General features: G+C 40.3%; 1 protein-coding gene across 1 annotated transcript in view; it reads right to left on the reverse strand.

The window, feature by feature from the left end:
* Nucleotides 1–6,923: 6,923 nt before the first annotated feature.
* The window catches only part of GNAI1 (G protein subunit alpha i1), a 108,043-nt gene continuing 98,890 nt past the window's right edge, over nucleotides 6,924–16,076 (reverse strand). The window contains exon 9 of the mRNA XM_069587783.1: nucleotides 6,924–9,029. Coding sequence (XP_069443884.1) covers nucleotides 8,839–9,029 — 191 coding nt within the window. The 3' untranslated portion in view covers nucleotides 6,924–8,838. The remainder of the gene's footprint in view (nucleotides 9,030–16,076) is intronic.

The following is a 16,076-nucleotide window of genomic DNA, read 5'->3' on the forward strand; positions in this document are numbered from 1 at the left end:
TGGATATTTTAACAATATTAATTCTAATTCATGAGCACGGAATATCTTTCCATTTATTTGTGTGTTCTTCAATGTCTTTTATCAGTGTCTTATAGTTTTTAGTGTATACCTTTTTGGGTTAAATTGATTCCTAGGTGGTTTTATTCATTTTGATGCATTTGTAATGGATTGTTAATTTCTGATTGTTATTAGTGATAGGCACCAGATTTTTGTATATTGACAATTATATCCTGCAATTTTACTGAATTTGCTTATTAGTTCTAGGAGCCCACAGCTTTTAAAGTATAAAAATACATATAGTCCCATGGGATCACAAGCATAAATCCTATTGGCATCGGAGCCAGGTGATCTGGAGGCATCTTCTAGGCAGTGGTTGCAAACATTAGGGCATCAGATGAGCGCCTGAGCCCCTTCCCAGAAGGTACTAGCAACCTGGAGCAAGGAAGGGGGAGCACACAGATGGTGTCCCCCTGGCCACACTCCCCAGAGAAGAGCTCAGTTGACCTCTAGACCTGTTTCATGTCAGAAGCCCACCCCTTAAGCTGCAGTTCCAGGACAAGGAAATAGGCCTCTTTTCCCATACAGACCGGGGTGTCTGTACTTCAGTCTACCGTCTGCACTGTTCCCCAGGGGCGGTAAGCAGCTCAGAACTGTCTCTCCATTTGCTACAGTCCCATAACACTCATCAGTGAAAGCCCCACTGGCCACCAGGGACAGATGAAGGGATATCCTCTGGTTGACAGAGAAAAACTGAGCCACGAGACATAGATACAGAGCTCCCCTCTGGCGGGTACTGTCACTCAAGAGTGCAGCAGAGGGAGAACGAGAAGACAGTGTCAGCCTCTGACGTCCCTGGAGAGAACTGGGGTGGCCCTTCGATGTGTGTTTAATAAGCAGCCTGCCCCTCAGGCTGCAGCTGTGAAGATGAGCTGATGCATCGCTTTCACAGAAAGACCGGGCACCACAGCCTCCTGTCTCTCACTAAGCCCTGGGGCTGGAGTTTGTTAAGAACTCTTTCTGTTGGTGACAGTCCCATGGGGACTGTGAGTTTCAGCCCCACTGGCACCAGAGCCAGGATTTCTAGAGGTGTCCTTGGGCAGCAGCTGCAGAAGTTGGGGCACCAGATGAGAGTGAAAGTCCTTTCCAGGAGATACATGTGACCTGGAGCAAGGTGGAGGGGCCTGCTGTCCTCCGTCCCTGGAAGAGTTTTCAGCAGGTCCTCAGTTCAGTTCAGTTCAGTCGCTCAGTCATGTCTGACTCTTTGAGACCCCATGAATCGCAGCACGCCAGGCCTCCCTGTCCATCACCAACTCCCGGAGTTCACTCAGACTCGCGTCCATCGAGTCAGTGATGCCATCCAGCCATCTCATCCTCGGTTGTTCCCTTCTCCTCCTGCCCCCAATCCCTCGATGTGTTATATTAGATGCCTGCCTCTCGGGCCCATGCTGTGGGATAGACAGGTAAGCCTCTTTCACAGAGCTGTGTGCTTTTCAGGTGGCTGCCTCTTTGCTTGTCCCTGGCCTGGCTGGCTCCATTTCTCTGAGAAGTGGCTCTGTTTGCTGTAATCTTGAGAGTCTCATGGACGTAAGCCTGCTAGCTTTCAAAGCCAAATGTTTGGGGTGCTCATCCCTTAGGTGCAGGCCGTAAGAGCTGGGGTGTCCAAAGTGGGGTTCAAACTCTTTCCTCCCCAAGGAGAAGTGGGAGTTTTGAGTTCTCTCCTGATTTTGAGTTGCTGTGCCGGCGGTGGGTTTTATGATGAGATTGTGTTCAGTCTTTTACCTGCTTCCATGTGGCTTTCCTCATTTGCCCAGTGCAGAGGAGTCGCTCAGCTAGTTTTTGGTCTTTCTTCAGAAGCAGTTGTTTCACCTGTAGCTGTAAATGCAGTGTGTCTGGGAGGAGGTGAGTTTAGGCTCTTTTTCTATACCACCCTTTTGAAACACAACCCACTGATTTCATTTGATGAAAATTAAAGACAGAATTGTTTAGAAGTAGCTTTGGCCTTACTCTTTTTTTATTTTTAAAAGTAAGGAAAGGATCAAAGCTGAAATTATTTTCAAAGAAAATAATGAAAATTCAAGAAGACATAACAGAAAATTCCAGGTAATATCCAATCTTCACAATGGCTTATTTGTAAGACTAGTTTTACAAAGAAATTGTACAAATGTATCAATTAAGTTAAAAATGCAAAATTGTACATCTCTCTTGGAAAAGGAATTTCTTTCTTTGGGTTCTTAGGTTGTCAAGAGGCCTACTCCATGTGTTTTCGGTGAGGCACTGTGCAATTCAGGATATGGTATCTTCTTTTGCTAAAAGTGGTACTCTCACTTTCTAAAGTAGTATTTAGTAGTTAAAACCTGCTTTATCATCTCTGCATGGTTTGCTAATACTAGTGTCTAGTTTGTAACCATTTACAATGCATTCTTACTCTGAACAACTATCCTTTGGCAACGGCAATGTTTCCATTCAGTATGGAACCCCAGGAAGATGGCCAGTAAATCAGTCAGAGATATTTGAACTTGTATATGGTGCTCGAGAGTTATAATGTAGTAGGCAGGGATAGGATATCCGCTCCAGTATTCTCAGGCTTCCCTAGTGACACAGGTGGTAAAGAATTTGCATGCAATGTGGGAGACCTGGTTTTGATCCCTGGTTTGGGAAGATTCCCTGGAGGGATGGCATGGCAACTCACTCCAGTACCCTTGCCTGGAGAATCCCCATGGACAGAGGAGCATGGTGGGCTGCAGTCCATGGGGTCACAAAGAGGCAGACACGACTGAGCGACTAAGCACATACAGCAGAGAACTGTCCTGGGTCAGGCCTCCTCAGCCCTGGCCTGCATGATTACAACAGATCCCTGCCTGTGCACATTTGGGTGTTTCTGGACTTGACGAAATGCGTTTCATAACTTTTAAAGTAACTGAAAAATACAAGTAAATAATAGAACACATCACAACAGACACCAAAGCAAAGCAGCTATTGGTTAAGGGAGAAATGCCCAGGAAACAGGCCAATGGAGTAGTAAAACATAAAACTCTTGATACAAAGACATTTTTAATCATTAAGATGTAGGTTTCCAGAAGCAATTACAAGAGAAAATTCCCCAAACCTTAAAATTAGATAAATGTCCGTATGTTTGGTTAAATAATGTAATAATAAAGAATAAAAATAACAGAAGTGTCCTGAAAATGAAGAAATGCATATTTTTTCTTCTGACATTTTCCAATATCATCATCAATGTGAGACATTCGGAAGTTTCATCTATAAAGATGAACTATGATACTTGTTTTGAGACATTTTATTCAAAAATAGTATCAACAACTATTATTTAAGCACTGATTAGGGTTTTAAAGGCATCCCCAAATTAAAGTCTTTATAGTCAAGTAGCAGTACAACTTATCAAGTGCTTACCACATGCCAGACTCACTTCTAAGTGTGTAACATGCATTGTGAATTTAATGGCCTGATTATTTAATCCCTTTTTTTTTTCCAGATAAAAAGGAGACCGAGTACAGTTAAATAACCTGCCCCAGTTTACCCAATCAATAAGAACCAGAGCCAGGATTTGAACTCACGTAACACCAGTGCCTAGGCCACCCCCACCACTTTCAACTTTTCTCTAAAATAACACACTGAGCAATGACAACGCTAACATCTATAATGCAGATTACATTATTAAATCCCTTCACACAAGGCACCATGGGCAAGTCTGCTAACAATAAATGACGTAAAAATGTCTGTAACTGATTGTGTCCTTAAGAATCTTCACATCTAATGGGTGTTATCATAAATAGCTTTGATACAAGATATAAGTGTACATATTTTTAAGCTTTTATGCATTTTTGAGATATATTTGACATATAACATTTCATGTGTACACTAATGAGTTTATGCTACTGCTAAGTCACTTCAGTCGTGTCCAACTCTGTGTGACCCCATAGACGGAGCCCAGCAGGCTTCCCCGTCCCTGGGATTCTCCAGGCAAGAACACTGGAGTGGGTTGCCATTTCCTTCTCCAATGCAGGAAAGTGAAAAGTGAAAGTGAAGTTGCTCAGTCGTGTCCGACTCTCAGCGACCCCATGGACTACAGCCTTCCAGGCTCCTCCATCTATGGGATTTTCTAGGCAAGAGTACTGGAGTGGGGTGCCATTGCCTTCTCCGGATGAGTTTATATATATGGCAAAATAGTCAAAATAAGTCTAGTTAAACATCCATCACCACACAGTTACATTTTTTTTTCTTGCAATGAGAACTTTAAAAACTTACTCTTTGTAACTCCCAAATATGCTACACTGTTATTAACTATACTCACCATGGTATACTTATATCCCCACGACTTATTTCATAGCTGGAATTTCTTTATTATTGACTCTCTCCACCCATTTCATCCACACGCACACACCACCTCTGGCAAGCACCAATCTGTTCTCTGCATCTATGAGCTGAATTTTCTTGATTGTACATATAGGTGATACCCCATATTTGGCAGTCTCAGACTTACTTCATCTAGCATAATGTCCTCCTCAGGGTCCATCCATGCTGTTAAAAATGGCAAGATCTTGTTTGTTTTATGGCTGGTGATCATGCGTGTGTGTCTGTGTGTCTGTTGCATCTTCTTTATCATCTGTGCATAGACACAGGTTGTTTCCCTATCTTGGCTATTGTAAATAGTGCTGCCGTGAAAATGAGGGTGCATGTCTTTTTGAGTCAGTGTTTTCACTCTCTTTTTGGATAAATACCCTGAAATAGAATTTCTGAATCATATAGTCATTCCACTTTTAATATCTTGGGGAACCTTCATCCATAGTGACAGCCCCAGTGTACATCCTGACCAACGGGGTAAAAGGGTTCCTGGTTCAGCACATCCTTACAACATTTGTTATTTCTTTTGGTAATAGTCATCCTAACAGAGTGAAGTGATAGCTCACTGTGATTTTGATTATGTAATTCCCTGATACTTAATAATGCTAGGCAACTTACTGTGAACCTATTGGCTATCCATGTCTTTTTTGGAAAAAAAAAAAAGTATATTCTCAGGCCATTTTAAAATCAGGGTTTTTTTTGAGTTGTATATTTTGGATGTTAACTATTGGATTATATTTGGATTATAAGATATGATTTGCAGTTTTTTCTCCCGTCCCACAGGTTGCTGTTTCAGTTTGTTGATGGATTTCTTTGCTGTGCAGAAGCAGCTTCTTAGTTTGAATGTAGTCCCACTTTTTCTGTCAAATCTCAAAAGATTATCACCAAGACCAGTGCAGAGGAGCTTATTACTGCCTCTGTCTTCTGGGAGTTTCATGGTTTCAGGTCTTAATCCAGTCAGGCCCTTAATCTATTTTGGGTTTATTTTTGTGTGGTATAAGATAATGATCCAGTTCCATTCTCTTGCATAGTGTCCAGTTCTCTCAACATCATTTATTGAAGATACTGTTCTTCCCCTGTTGTATATACTTGGCTCTGTCTCATAAATTGACCATATATGTCTGGGTTTATTTTTAGGCTCTCTATTCTTTTTCTCAGATCTATGTGCACGTTTTTATGCCAATAGAACACTGCTCTACTATAGCTTTCTAGTATAGTTAGTACAAAGCAGGACACATCATGCTCCATAATTTCTATCTTATGTATTTTTAGTCTAAAAAATATGATTCAGATAAACTCAGAAGGTGACAATGGGGGTGCTTAAAAGAATACTTAAGATATTTTCTGGAAATAAGGTAGCATTAAACTGATGTGAAGCCAGAAGTCACAGGTTTGAAATGTAATGTTGATCTTGGTTGTTGATTAACCTCTCTGAGACATTTTTAATCTATCTCACAGTTACTGCTGGCATTTAGTAAGAACTTGTGCATTTTAGTCAGTTGTTTTTTTTTTTTTTGGTAAAAGTCTGAACCTGAATGAATGACACAAAGTGTTATTTTTTAAAAGGATACTGAAATAAATGAAATGAAGGGACTTTAGCAGCCAGAAGAGCTTTAGGAAATTGAGAAATGAGAACTGGCTCTATGACTGGCTCAGCTGAGCTGCTTCCCAGTGAGGGGGATGAGGGCTGATCAGACTGAGCCTCTGGCCAGCGAGGTGAGAACTGTGATTGGCAGCCCTACGAGAACCATGCAGTTTCATGTAGGGCAGATAGAAGACAAGATGCCAGTTGATCTAAAAAGAGAAACCACCAAAAATAGTGCTAATAAATAACAATAACATTAATAGACATAAAGGAACACTTCCTGTGTCCCAGGCATTGTTTTAAGCATTTGCAGGCAGTATGTAGTATAGTGCTTGAAGGAAAGCCCGGGCTATGCACAAAGCGCTGTTAGAATGTGTGGAAGGTGGCAGGGGGAGGGGACGTAGTGAAGTGGGCTCATATGATGAAGAGCATGAATGGAAGGCTAAGTAGATTTCATTTTACTGACAAAGAGCGAATGCACAGAAAGGAACACAGGCGCAGTTCTAGATTAGGATAAGTAACCTGCACTGAAGAAAGGAGAAACTGGAAGCAAGTGGGGAATTTAATTAATAATCCACTTTAATTGGAAGTTAAACAAAGACCTGAATTCAGTAGATGGTAGTGGGAATGGGAAAGAGAAATAAGACAAAAACCACATGTAAGGCACTGGGAAGGAGACCTGTATGCAAATAGCGGCTTATCAGAGATGGAGATGAGGGCTGAGGGATTCCGTGAACAGCGGTTCAGTGGCCAGGACAGAGGGTGAGAACTGGTTGACGGGGAAGATGATGATGAATTTGGTTTGGGCGTACTGAGTTGGAGCAGGAAATTCCAAATGTGGCACCACATCTTGTGAGAAAATTTAGGGCAGGAAAAACTCAAGCTTTGGGAACAGATGAAATTGCAAACACAAAGGTAAAGAAGAAATGAACTATAGACTGATAAGTGCTAATACAAAAACATGTATTTAGCCAAGAGGTTTGTAAAATTTTAAAAATTCGAATTTATTAGATTTTATTAGTAACACAATTACACAGAATAAAGTTCAGGAATTCATCAATGGTGGTCACCAATATGTGCTTCTTTGTGGCTTTTTAAACTGTTATTTCTCATGATTCAAATCGATTCACAGGACAGTTGAATTTCACACATAGCTTCATAAGATGAATACAACAGGTCTTCCATCCATAAAATTAATGAAAACATATCTTTCATGAAAGGCACATAAAGAATCTAAACTAACACATTTATTTAAAGAATTTTGATAACTTTGAATTTCTTTACATTACAAAAAAGAAAAATCCCCAAATGAAACAGATGTAAATGTAGTTTCTGGTTACACACACACAAACACACACATGGCAACAAATAGACCTCAACAAAATGATAACACACAGCTAAATTTAGAAACTACTTACCCACAAAGCTTATTGAAACACTACATAAATGTTTTTAAGACGAGTAAAAAAAGAGAAGTAGGGTATGGAATGCTGTTCACTTTGCTGAAAACAAGGTCATAGAGAGATACTGTGAATAATTAAAACAACAGTGACTATCAAAAGTTTAATATCTAGCGAAAATGTAATACTTACTTGAGAATACATACAATTGCTGACTTAATTAAATACGATTACTCATTTTCCTAAGTGTAATTGCCCATTTCATTCTCAGAGATAATAGCACAGTTTAAAGTAATAATACAAACTCAAGCAAGTGGAGGAAATTTGAATAATCTCAGGGAAAAAAGTAATTTTAATATAATGTGATAATTAAATCTGAAACTAGTTACTTACATATGTGAATTTAAAGCTTGCATGTTATCAGCAGCAGAATCTTCAGAGGTCTTTCCTGTTACCTTCTGAACAAGGAGCGGTCATGTATGGTACGTACAAAGGATTTCCCAAAGGAAATACACAAATGAATGTCTCAAAATTCATTATGCTGACTTATTTTTTACCCACAAAAATGCTCTTGCACCCACCTAAACTGAGTTATAAATAAAAATGTAGTTATTTGAAGTTTATAAAAATTAACTTGGCATCACCTTTAAGGCAATGCATGAATACCATCCAAATATTAAAATTCAAAGTGAAAACAAACCAACTGAATAAAAATTAACTGTTTATAAGTCTATACGTATATCCTCAGAAACCTGCAATTTTACAGTTTTTAAACCAAATCTAACGTAGAACCAGATTAGCATGCACCCTTCAAAGAAAAACTGAAACGCGTACAATGTTTAACTGATCCAAAGGCAGGTATAGTCATCTTCAAGAACATTTCAAAAAAACACATAAATTTAAAGAACGAATCATGTTATTAAAATAGTCTGTGCAGTGTTTGTACAAATAACATTTATGATTACAAGTATACTACATATAATCAAGACAAGAGCTGCAATGTGTCCTAATATTAATCATCGTACTTAAAAATTTATAGGACAGGAACATAAATAAAGCTGTTTAGAACTGGCAAACATGACAATAGTCTGTCATTCAGTACAAAGTACTTAATATTTCTGTTATTTCCAAAGCCATCACGCTAAAATTATAAGTTGCCACTTACTAAATACCTAAAAGTAATGTGGAAAACTAAAGTCATAAATACATGTATACATACATTTGCATATTTACACGTATGTAGAAGTCTATCAGTACACTAGAGCCCAGCTTTAACACTGCCCTTAGTTTCACACTGCAGGACCACCTCTCACATTTAAGAAAGGTCCTTCCATTACTTTCAGTTTAAAAAAACAAATAGAACAGCTTTGGTCAGGTCCCAGATGCACTTGCCATATACTACATTCTGTGTTGCTGCAAGACTCTAGTCTAGAGAGATCCACATGTAAGTACTCATTTGGTTTGAAAATGCATTTTACCATTTACTGCCAAAACTCAGAAGAGACCACAATCTTTTAGATTGTTTTTTATGATGACATCTGTTACGGCATCAAAGACAAACTGCACGTTCTTGGTATCTGTGGCACATGTGAAGTGGGTGTATATTTCCTTTGTGTCCTTTCTCTTATTGAGGTCTTCAAACTGACACTGAATATATGCAGCTGCCTCTTCATATGTGTTTGAGCCTGAGAAGGGAAATGGAAAGAAACGTAAGCAACATGGACCTTAAACTACAGAAATAGGTTTCACAGGTATAAAATATGTAGATTCCATCATAATTGTCTTTGCCATTTGAGAATAAGATAAACTTTAAGTGAAAAATACTCACTGTTAATCACCCTTTAATGACTATAAGTTACCCTTAAAGAAAAAAAAAAAAAAAAAAAAAGCATGGTATTCCATGTACCCCATGATCTTTGTTCCTGCCTCAATCTCCAAGTGTCAGAGCCTCTTTTTGCTTTTACCCCTTACACTCTACATCCTAACATGGAAACAACTTACACAAATGTCTGATGTGGCTTCCTATAACACTTCTAGCCTATAGTGGCTGATCAAGAAATGCTGACTGAGTACTGACTGGTATATTTTTATTCAAAGTGTTGTGTTAGTTGCTCAGTCTTGTCCAACTCCTTGTGACTCCATGGACTGTAGCCTGCCAGGCTCCTCTCTGTTCATGGAATTCTCCAGGAAAAAATACTGGAGTGGGTTGCCATTTCCTTCTCTAGGGGATTTTCCCATCCCAGGGATCGAACCCAGGTTTCCCACATTGCAGGCAGATTCTTTACTGTCTGAGCCACAAAGGAAGCCATTTTTATTCAACTTCCTATATATATTCAATACATTAACTAGCATTTCTCTCTCAGTTTTTTATTCAAAAACTGTATAGTGGTCTACAATGTGGTATATGGCTATGAGGTTACAAAAAAGTGAATGACAGAATGACCGCCACTTTCATCAGATGACCGAAGACTGTCACGTCCACTGGCCTTGTTCACAGTGATGCCTTTGTTCATGTGACTTCACATTCCAGGATGTCTGGCTCTAGGTGAGTGACCACACCATCGTGATTGTCTGGGTCATGAAGATCTTTTTTGTACAGTTCTTTTGTGTACTTTTGCCATCCCTTCTTAATATCTTCTGCTTCTGTTAGGTCCATACCACTTCTGTCCTTTATAGAAATGAGCACACTGCGCTACAGAAATGGCTGTGCGGCGCTGGAGTGGCGAGAGGCTGTGAGGATATCTCATGACCAAGGGCAAAGTAGAAGACCCAGCAAGATGGTAGGAGGAGTGAGTTCGCATTTAGAATTAAACCCCATTCCCACCGGAGATGCTAAGAGGGCTCAAACCGTGTGGACACCAGGACCCAAGGACCCCACAGAGACTGAAACAGAACTGTGTTCGAGCATCTCCTGTGGAGGTACCGTCAGCAGTGGACTGTCACAGGGGCAGGGGCTCTGGGTGCAGCAGACTTGGGTTGGCATAAGCCCTCCTGGAGAGGTCACCAATAACCGCACCGCCAGAACTTACACAGGACTGGGAGACAGACTCTTGGGAGGGCACAAACAGAACCTTGTGCACCAGCACCCAGGAGAAAGGAGCAGTGACCCCACAGGAGACTGGCCCAGGCTTGCCTGCGAGTGTCCAGGAATCTCCAGCAGAGGCATGGGTCGGCAGTGGCCTGCTGCAGAGTTGGGGACACTGAGTGCAGCAGTGCATGCATGGGACCTTTTAAAGGAGGTTGTCATTATCTTCACTGCCTCCACCATAGTTTGGCCCCAGGTAAATAGCAGGGAGGGAACACAGTACCAGGCATCAATAGAAAATTGGATTAAAGATTTACTGAGCATGGCCCCGCCCATCAGAACAAGACCCAGTTTCCCCCTCAGTCAGTCTCTCCCATCATGAAGCTTCCATAAGCCTCTTATCCATCTCCATCAGAGAACAGACAGACTGAAAACCACAATCACAGAAAATTAACCACTCTAATCAAATGGACCAGAGCCTTGTCTAACTCAATGAAACTATGAACCATGCCGTGTAGGGCCACCCAAGACAAACAGGTCATGGTGGAGAGGTCTGACAGAATGTGGTCCACTGGAGAAGGGAATGGCAAACCACTTCAGTATTCTTGCCTTGAGAACCCCATGAACAGTATGAAAAGGCAGAAAGATAGGACACTGAAAGATGAACTCCCCAGGTCGGTAGGTGCCCAATATGCTACTGGAGATCAGCAGAGAAATAACTCCAGAAAGAATGAAGACAACAGAGTCAAAGCAAAAACAACACTCAGTTGTACTTTGGCTGGTGATGTAAGCAAGATTAATGCTGTAAAGAGCAATACTGCATAGGAACGTGGAATGTCAGGTCCATGAATCAAGGCAAACTGGAAGTGGTCAAACAGGAAATGGCACAACTAAACGTCAACATTTTAGGAATCAGTGAACTAAAATGGACTGTAATGGGTGAATTTAACTCAGATGACCACTATATCTACTACTGCGGGCAAGAATCCCTTAGAAGAAATGGAGTAGCCATCATAGTTAACAAAAGAGTCCGAAATGCAGTACTTGGATGCAATCTCAAAAATGACAGAATGATCTCTGTTCGTTTCCAAGGCAAACCGTTCAATATCACAGTAATGCAATATGCCCCGACCAGTAATGCTGAAGAAGCTGAACAGTTCTATGAAGATCTACAAGACCTTTTGGAACTAACACCCAAAGATGTCCTTTTCATTATAGGGGACTGGAATGCAAAAGTAGGAAGTCAAGAAACACCTGGAGTAACAGGCAAATTTGGCCTTAGAATGCGGAATGAAGCAGGGCAAAGACTAATAGAGTTTTGCCAAGAAAATGCACTGGTCATAGCAAACACCCTCTTCCAACAACACAAGAGAAGACTGTACTCATGGACATCACCAGATGGTCAACACCGAAATCAGACTGATTATATTCTTTGCAGCCAAAGATAGAGAAACTCTATACAGTCAGCAAAAACAAGACCAGGAGCTAACTGTGGTTCAGATCATGAATTCCTTATTGCCACATTCAGACTTAAACTGAAGAAAGTAGGGAAACCACTAGAACATTCAGGTATGACCTAAATCAAATCCCTTACGATTATACAGTGAATGTGAGAGAGAGATTTAAGGGACTAGATCTGATAGACAGAGTGCCTGATTAAGTATGGACAGAGGTTCGTGATAATGTACAGGAGTCAGTGATCAAAACCACCCCCATGAAAAGCAAATGCAAAAAAGAAAAATGGCTGTCTGAGAAGGCCTTACAAATAGCTGTGAAAAGAAGAGAAGCGAAAAGCAAAGGAGAAAAGGAAAGATATACCATTTGAATGCAGAGTTCCAAAGAACAGCAAGGAGATAAGAAAGCCCTCCTCAGTGATCAGTGCAAAGAAACAGAGGAAAACAACAGGATGGGAAAGACTAGAGATCTCTTCAAGAAAATTAGAGATACCAAGGGACTATTTCATGCAAAGATGGGCTCAATAAAGGACATTTTGAATGTTAACCCCTAAGCAGATAAATGGTTTGCAAATATTTTCTCCCATTCCTTTGGCTGCAGTTTTATTTTGTTGATGATATCCTTTGCCATGCAGAAGCTTTTTAGGTTGATGTAGTCCCACTTGTCTATTTTTGCTTTTGGTGTCAAACCTAAAAGTTTACAGTCAAGACTGATGTCCAGCTTACTGCCTATGTTTTCTTCTAGGAGTTCTATCATTTCTTGAACACTCAGATCTTTATTTGGGTTTATTTTTGTGTATAGCAGAGAGAGCAGTCCAGTTTCATTCTTAGCATGTGGCTGTCCAGTTTTCCTAACATTTATTAAAGAGACTGCTCTTTCCCCATTGTGTATTCTTGAGTCCTCTGTCATAAATTACTTGATCATGTATGCATGGTTTACTTCTGGGCTCTCTATTCTGTTCCTCAGTTCTGTTTTCAATGCCAACACCACACTTGTTTTGATTACTCTAGCTGTTGGAAACCAGGGAGCACGGTGCTTCCACCTTTGTTGTTCCTTTTAAAGACTGCTTTAGTTTTTGGAATCTTTTATGACTTAAAATTATTAGGATTATTTATTCTTCCTGTGAAAACTGCAATTAGAATTTTGATATGGATTACACTGAGTCTTTTAGACAACTGTAGGTAGCATGGACCGTTCTAACAGTATTCTTCTAATCGGGCATGGAATACCAGACCACCTGACCTACCTCATGAGAAATCTGTATGCAGGTCAGGAAGCAACAGTTAGAACTGGACATGAAACAACAGACTGGTTCCAAATAGGAAAAGGACTAAGTCAAGGCTGTATATTGTCACCCTGCTTATTGAAGTTTTATGCAGAGTACATCATGAGAAACGCTGGGCTGGAAGAAGCACAAGCTGGAATCAAGATTGCTGGGAGAAATAACAATAACCTCAGATGTGCAGATGACACCACCCTTATGGCAGAAAGTAAAGAAGAACTAAAGAGCCTCTTGATGAAAGTGAAAGAGGAAAGTGAAAAAGTTGGCTTAAAGTTCAACATTCAAAAAACAAAGATTATGGCATCTGGTCCCATCACTTCATGGCAAATAGATGGGAGAAACAGTGGAAACAGTGCCTGACTTTATTTTGGGGGGCTCCAAAATCACTGCAGATGGTGACTGCAGCCATGAAATTAAAAGACGCTTAATCCTTGGAAGGAAAGTTATGACCAACCTAGACAGCATGTTAAAAAGCAGAGACATTACTTTGTCAACAAAGGTCCAGCTATTCAAGGCTATGGTTTTTCCAGTAGTCATGTATGGATGTGAGAGTTGGATTGTAAAGAAAACTGAGCACTGAAGTATTGTTGCTTTTGAACTGTGGTGTTGGAGAAGACTCTTGAGAGTCCCTTGGACTGCAAGGAGATCCAAACAGTCCATCCTAAAGGAGACCAGTCCTGGGTGTTCATTGGAAGGACTGATGTTGAAGCTGAAGCTCCAATACCTTGGCCACCTGATGTTAAGAGCTGACTCACTGGAAAAGGCCCTGATATAACTGGGAGAGATTGAAGGCAGGAGGAGAAGGGGATGACATGGTTGGATGGCATCACTCAATGGAGGTGAGTCTGAGCAGAGTCCGGGAGTTGGTGATGGACAAGGAGGCCTGGTGTGCTGTGGTACATGGGGTCGCGAAGAGTCGGACATGACTGAGCGACTGAACTAAATTTTCTTGTGACATATTTGCCTGGTTTAGGTGACAGGTTAACGCTGGCCTGGTAAAATAAGTGATGGAAGAGTTAGAGAAGAATTACTAGCAGTGCTTCTCAGAGTGTTTGGCAGAATTCACCAGTAAGGCCATCAGGTTATGAACTTTTGTTTACTGGGAGGTTTTTGATTACTGATTGAACTCTTTACTAATCAGTCTATTCAGATTTTCTATTTCTTAATGATTCAAACTTGGTTGATTGTTTCTAGGAAATTTTCTCTAGGTTGTCAAAATAAGTTTACGTTTTATCTCAAGTCAATAGCAGATAGCCATATACTCTACAAATTAAATTTTAGTTTATTAAATCATAATCAGGTTGGTACACTGAAATATAAAGGAATAAATAATGTCCTGTTGACTCACAGAAGCTAATGCAACCTCTAATTTAAAAATATGTTTTGAGAAAACAGCTTGCCCTGTGTGCATTCCTCAATCTGCTGCATATATTCCAGGTAACTAGTTACATTACTTAATCTCCAGAACTACAAGATACATGAATGAACTAGTAAGTACAGTATTAAACCTGATTTTAAGTTTTGGTAAAGAATGACTGACTGAGGGAAGGAGTGGTGGAAGATGACATTAGTTTCTAACGTAATAGAACTGTCTTGACTAAAGGTTTATTACAGATGATATAGCCTGGCTCAAGACTGGAGAATGGGAGGCTGGTGATACAATTCAAAAGGAGATAAAGGTGATTTGGAAAAAAAAAATAGCGTGAGTTCAATTTGAGTCTCAGGTGCTAAAAAACACAGATATGCTCAGCAAGCAGTTGGAAATGCAAGCCTGAGTCTCCACAGAGAAATTAGAGTTGACAACAGAATGTATCATGCTGAGAATAAATATGCCTATGAAAGAATAGAATGCTGGAAGATTATAAGACTGCAGACAGAATTTGGTGAAATGCCAACATACAGATAAAAAGAGAAGACAGGAGCAGAGGGAGGTAGGAGATAAACCAAGTGAGGAGCTTGCAGGCTACATGTCATCTATAGCAAACAGTATAGAACAGGAAGGAATTAAGAATTGAAGGTGCATCAGAGAATCTGAATCAGGTGAATCAAGAATTCTATAATACTCTTTGCTAAAAGAATCTTAGATCAGTGATTATTACTAACTTTAAAAAAATGTATACCTGGCCTGGCCAAAAAAAAAAAAAAAGAGCTCACAAGTATGTTCTTGGTGGCTCTAAAATCTCTGCAGGTATGTAATATTTGAGGAGTGATTTGGGTTCTCTGGGACTTTCCCTGGTAGCTAAGACAGTAAAGAATCTGCCTGTGATGCAGAAGACCTGGTTCATCCTCTGGGTCAGGAAGCTGTCCAGTATTCTTGTCTGGAGAATCCCATGCACAGAGAAGCCTGGTGGGCTATAGTCCATGGGATCGTGAAAGAGACACAGCTGAGTGACTAACACTTTTACTTTTTTACTTGGGTCCTCTGACAAAAGGGCTACTTTACAATGTTGTTGTTGTTTAGTCCGTAAGTTGTGTCTGACTCTCCCAACCCCATGGACTGTATTCTGCCAGCTCCTCTGTCCATGGGATTTCCCAGGCGAGAATACTGGAGTGGGTTGCCACTTTTTTCTCCAGGTGATCTTCCCAACCCAGGGATCAAACCCACATCTCCTGAATTTGCACGCAGATTCTTTACTGCTGAGCCAGCAGAAAAGCCTTTACTTCACTACAGAAAATGAATATGACTTTAAAGTAAAGGCAAAACTGAACTGCCTTGATTCTAGGTATCTTCAATCTTGGAATCAGAACTATTAATAATTCTATCCCCAATAAAGCACTAAAAATATTTGAGTAAGGTGACTTAGGATACTAAGACTTTCAAAAATTAAACTAAAAACAAGTTAACTCTGTGAAATTAGTTTGAATTGAGGTATAACTCTGTGGGCTTTCCTTGTGGCTTAGCTGGTAAAGAATTCACCTGCAATGTGGGAATACTGGGGTTCAATCCCTGGGTTGGGAAGATTCCCTGGA

The sequence above is a fragment of the Ovis canadensis genome, chromosome 4 (assembly GCF_042477335.2).
Source record: "Ovis canadensis isolate MfBH-ARS-UI-01 breed Bighorn chromosome 4, ARS-UI_OviCan_v2, whole genome shotgun sequence".
NCBI classification, from domain to species: Eukaryota; Metazoa; Chordata; class Mammalia; order Artiodactyla; family Bovidae; genus Ovis; species Ovis canadensis.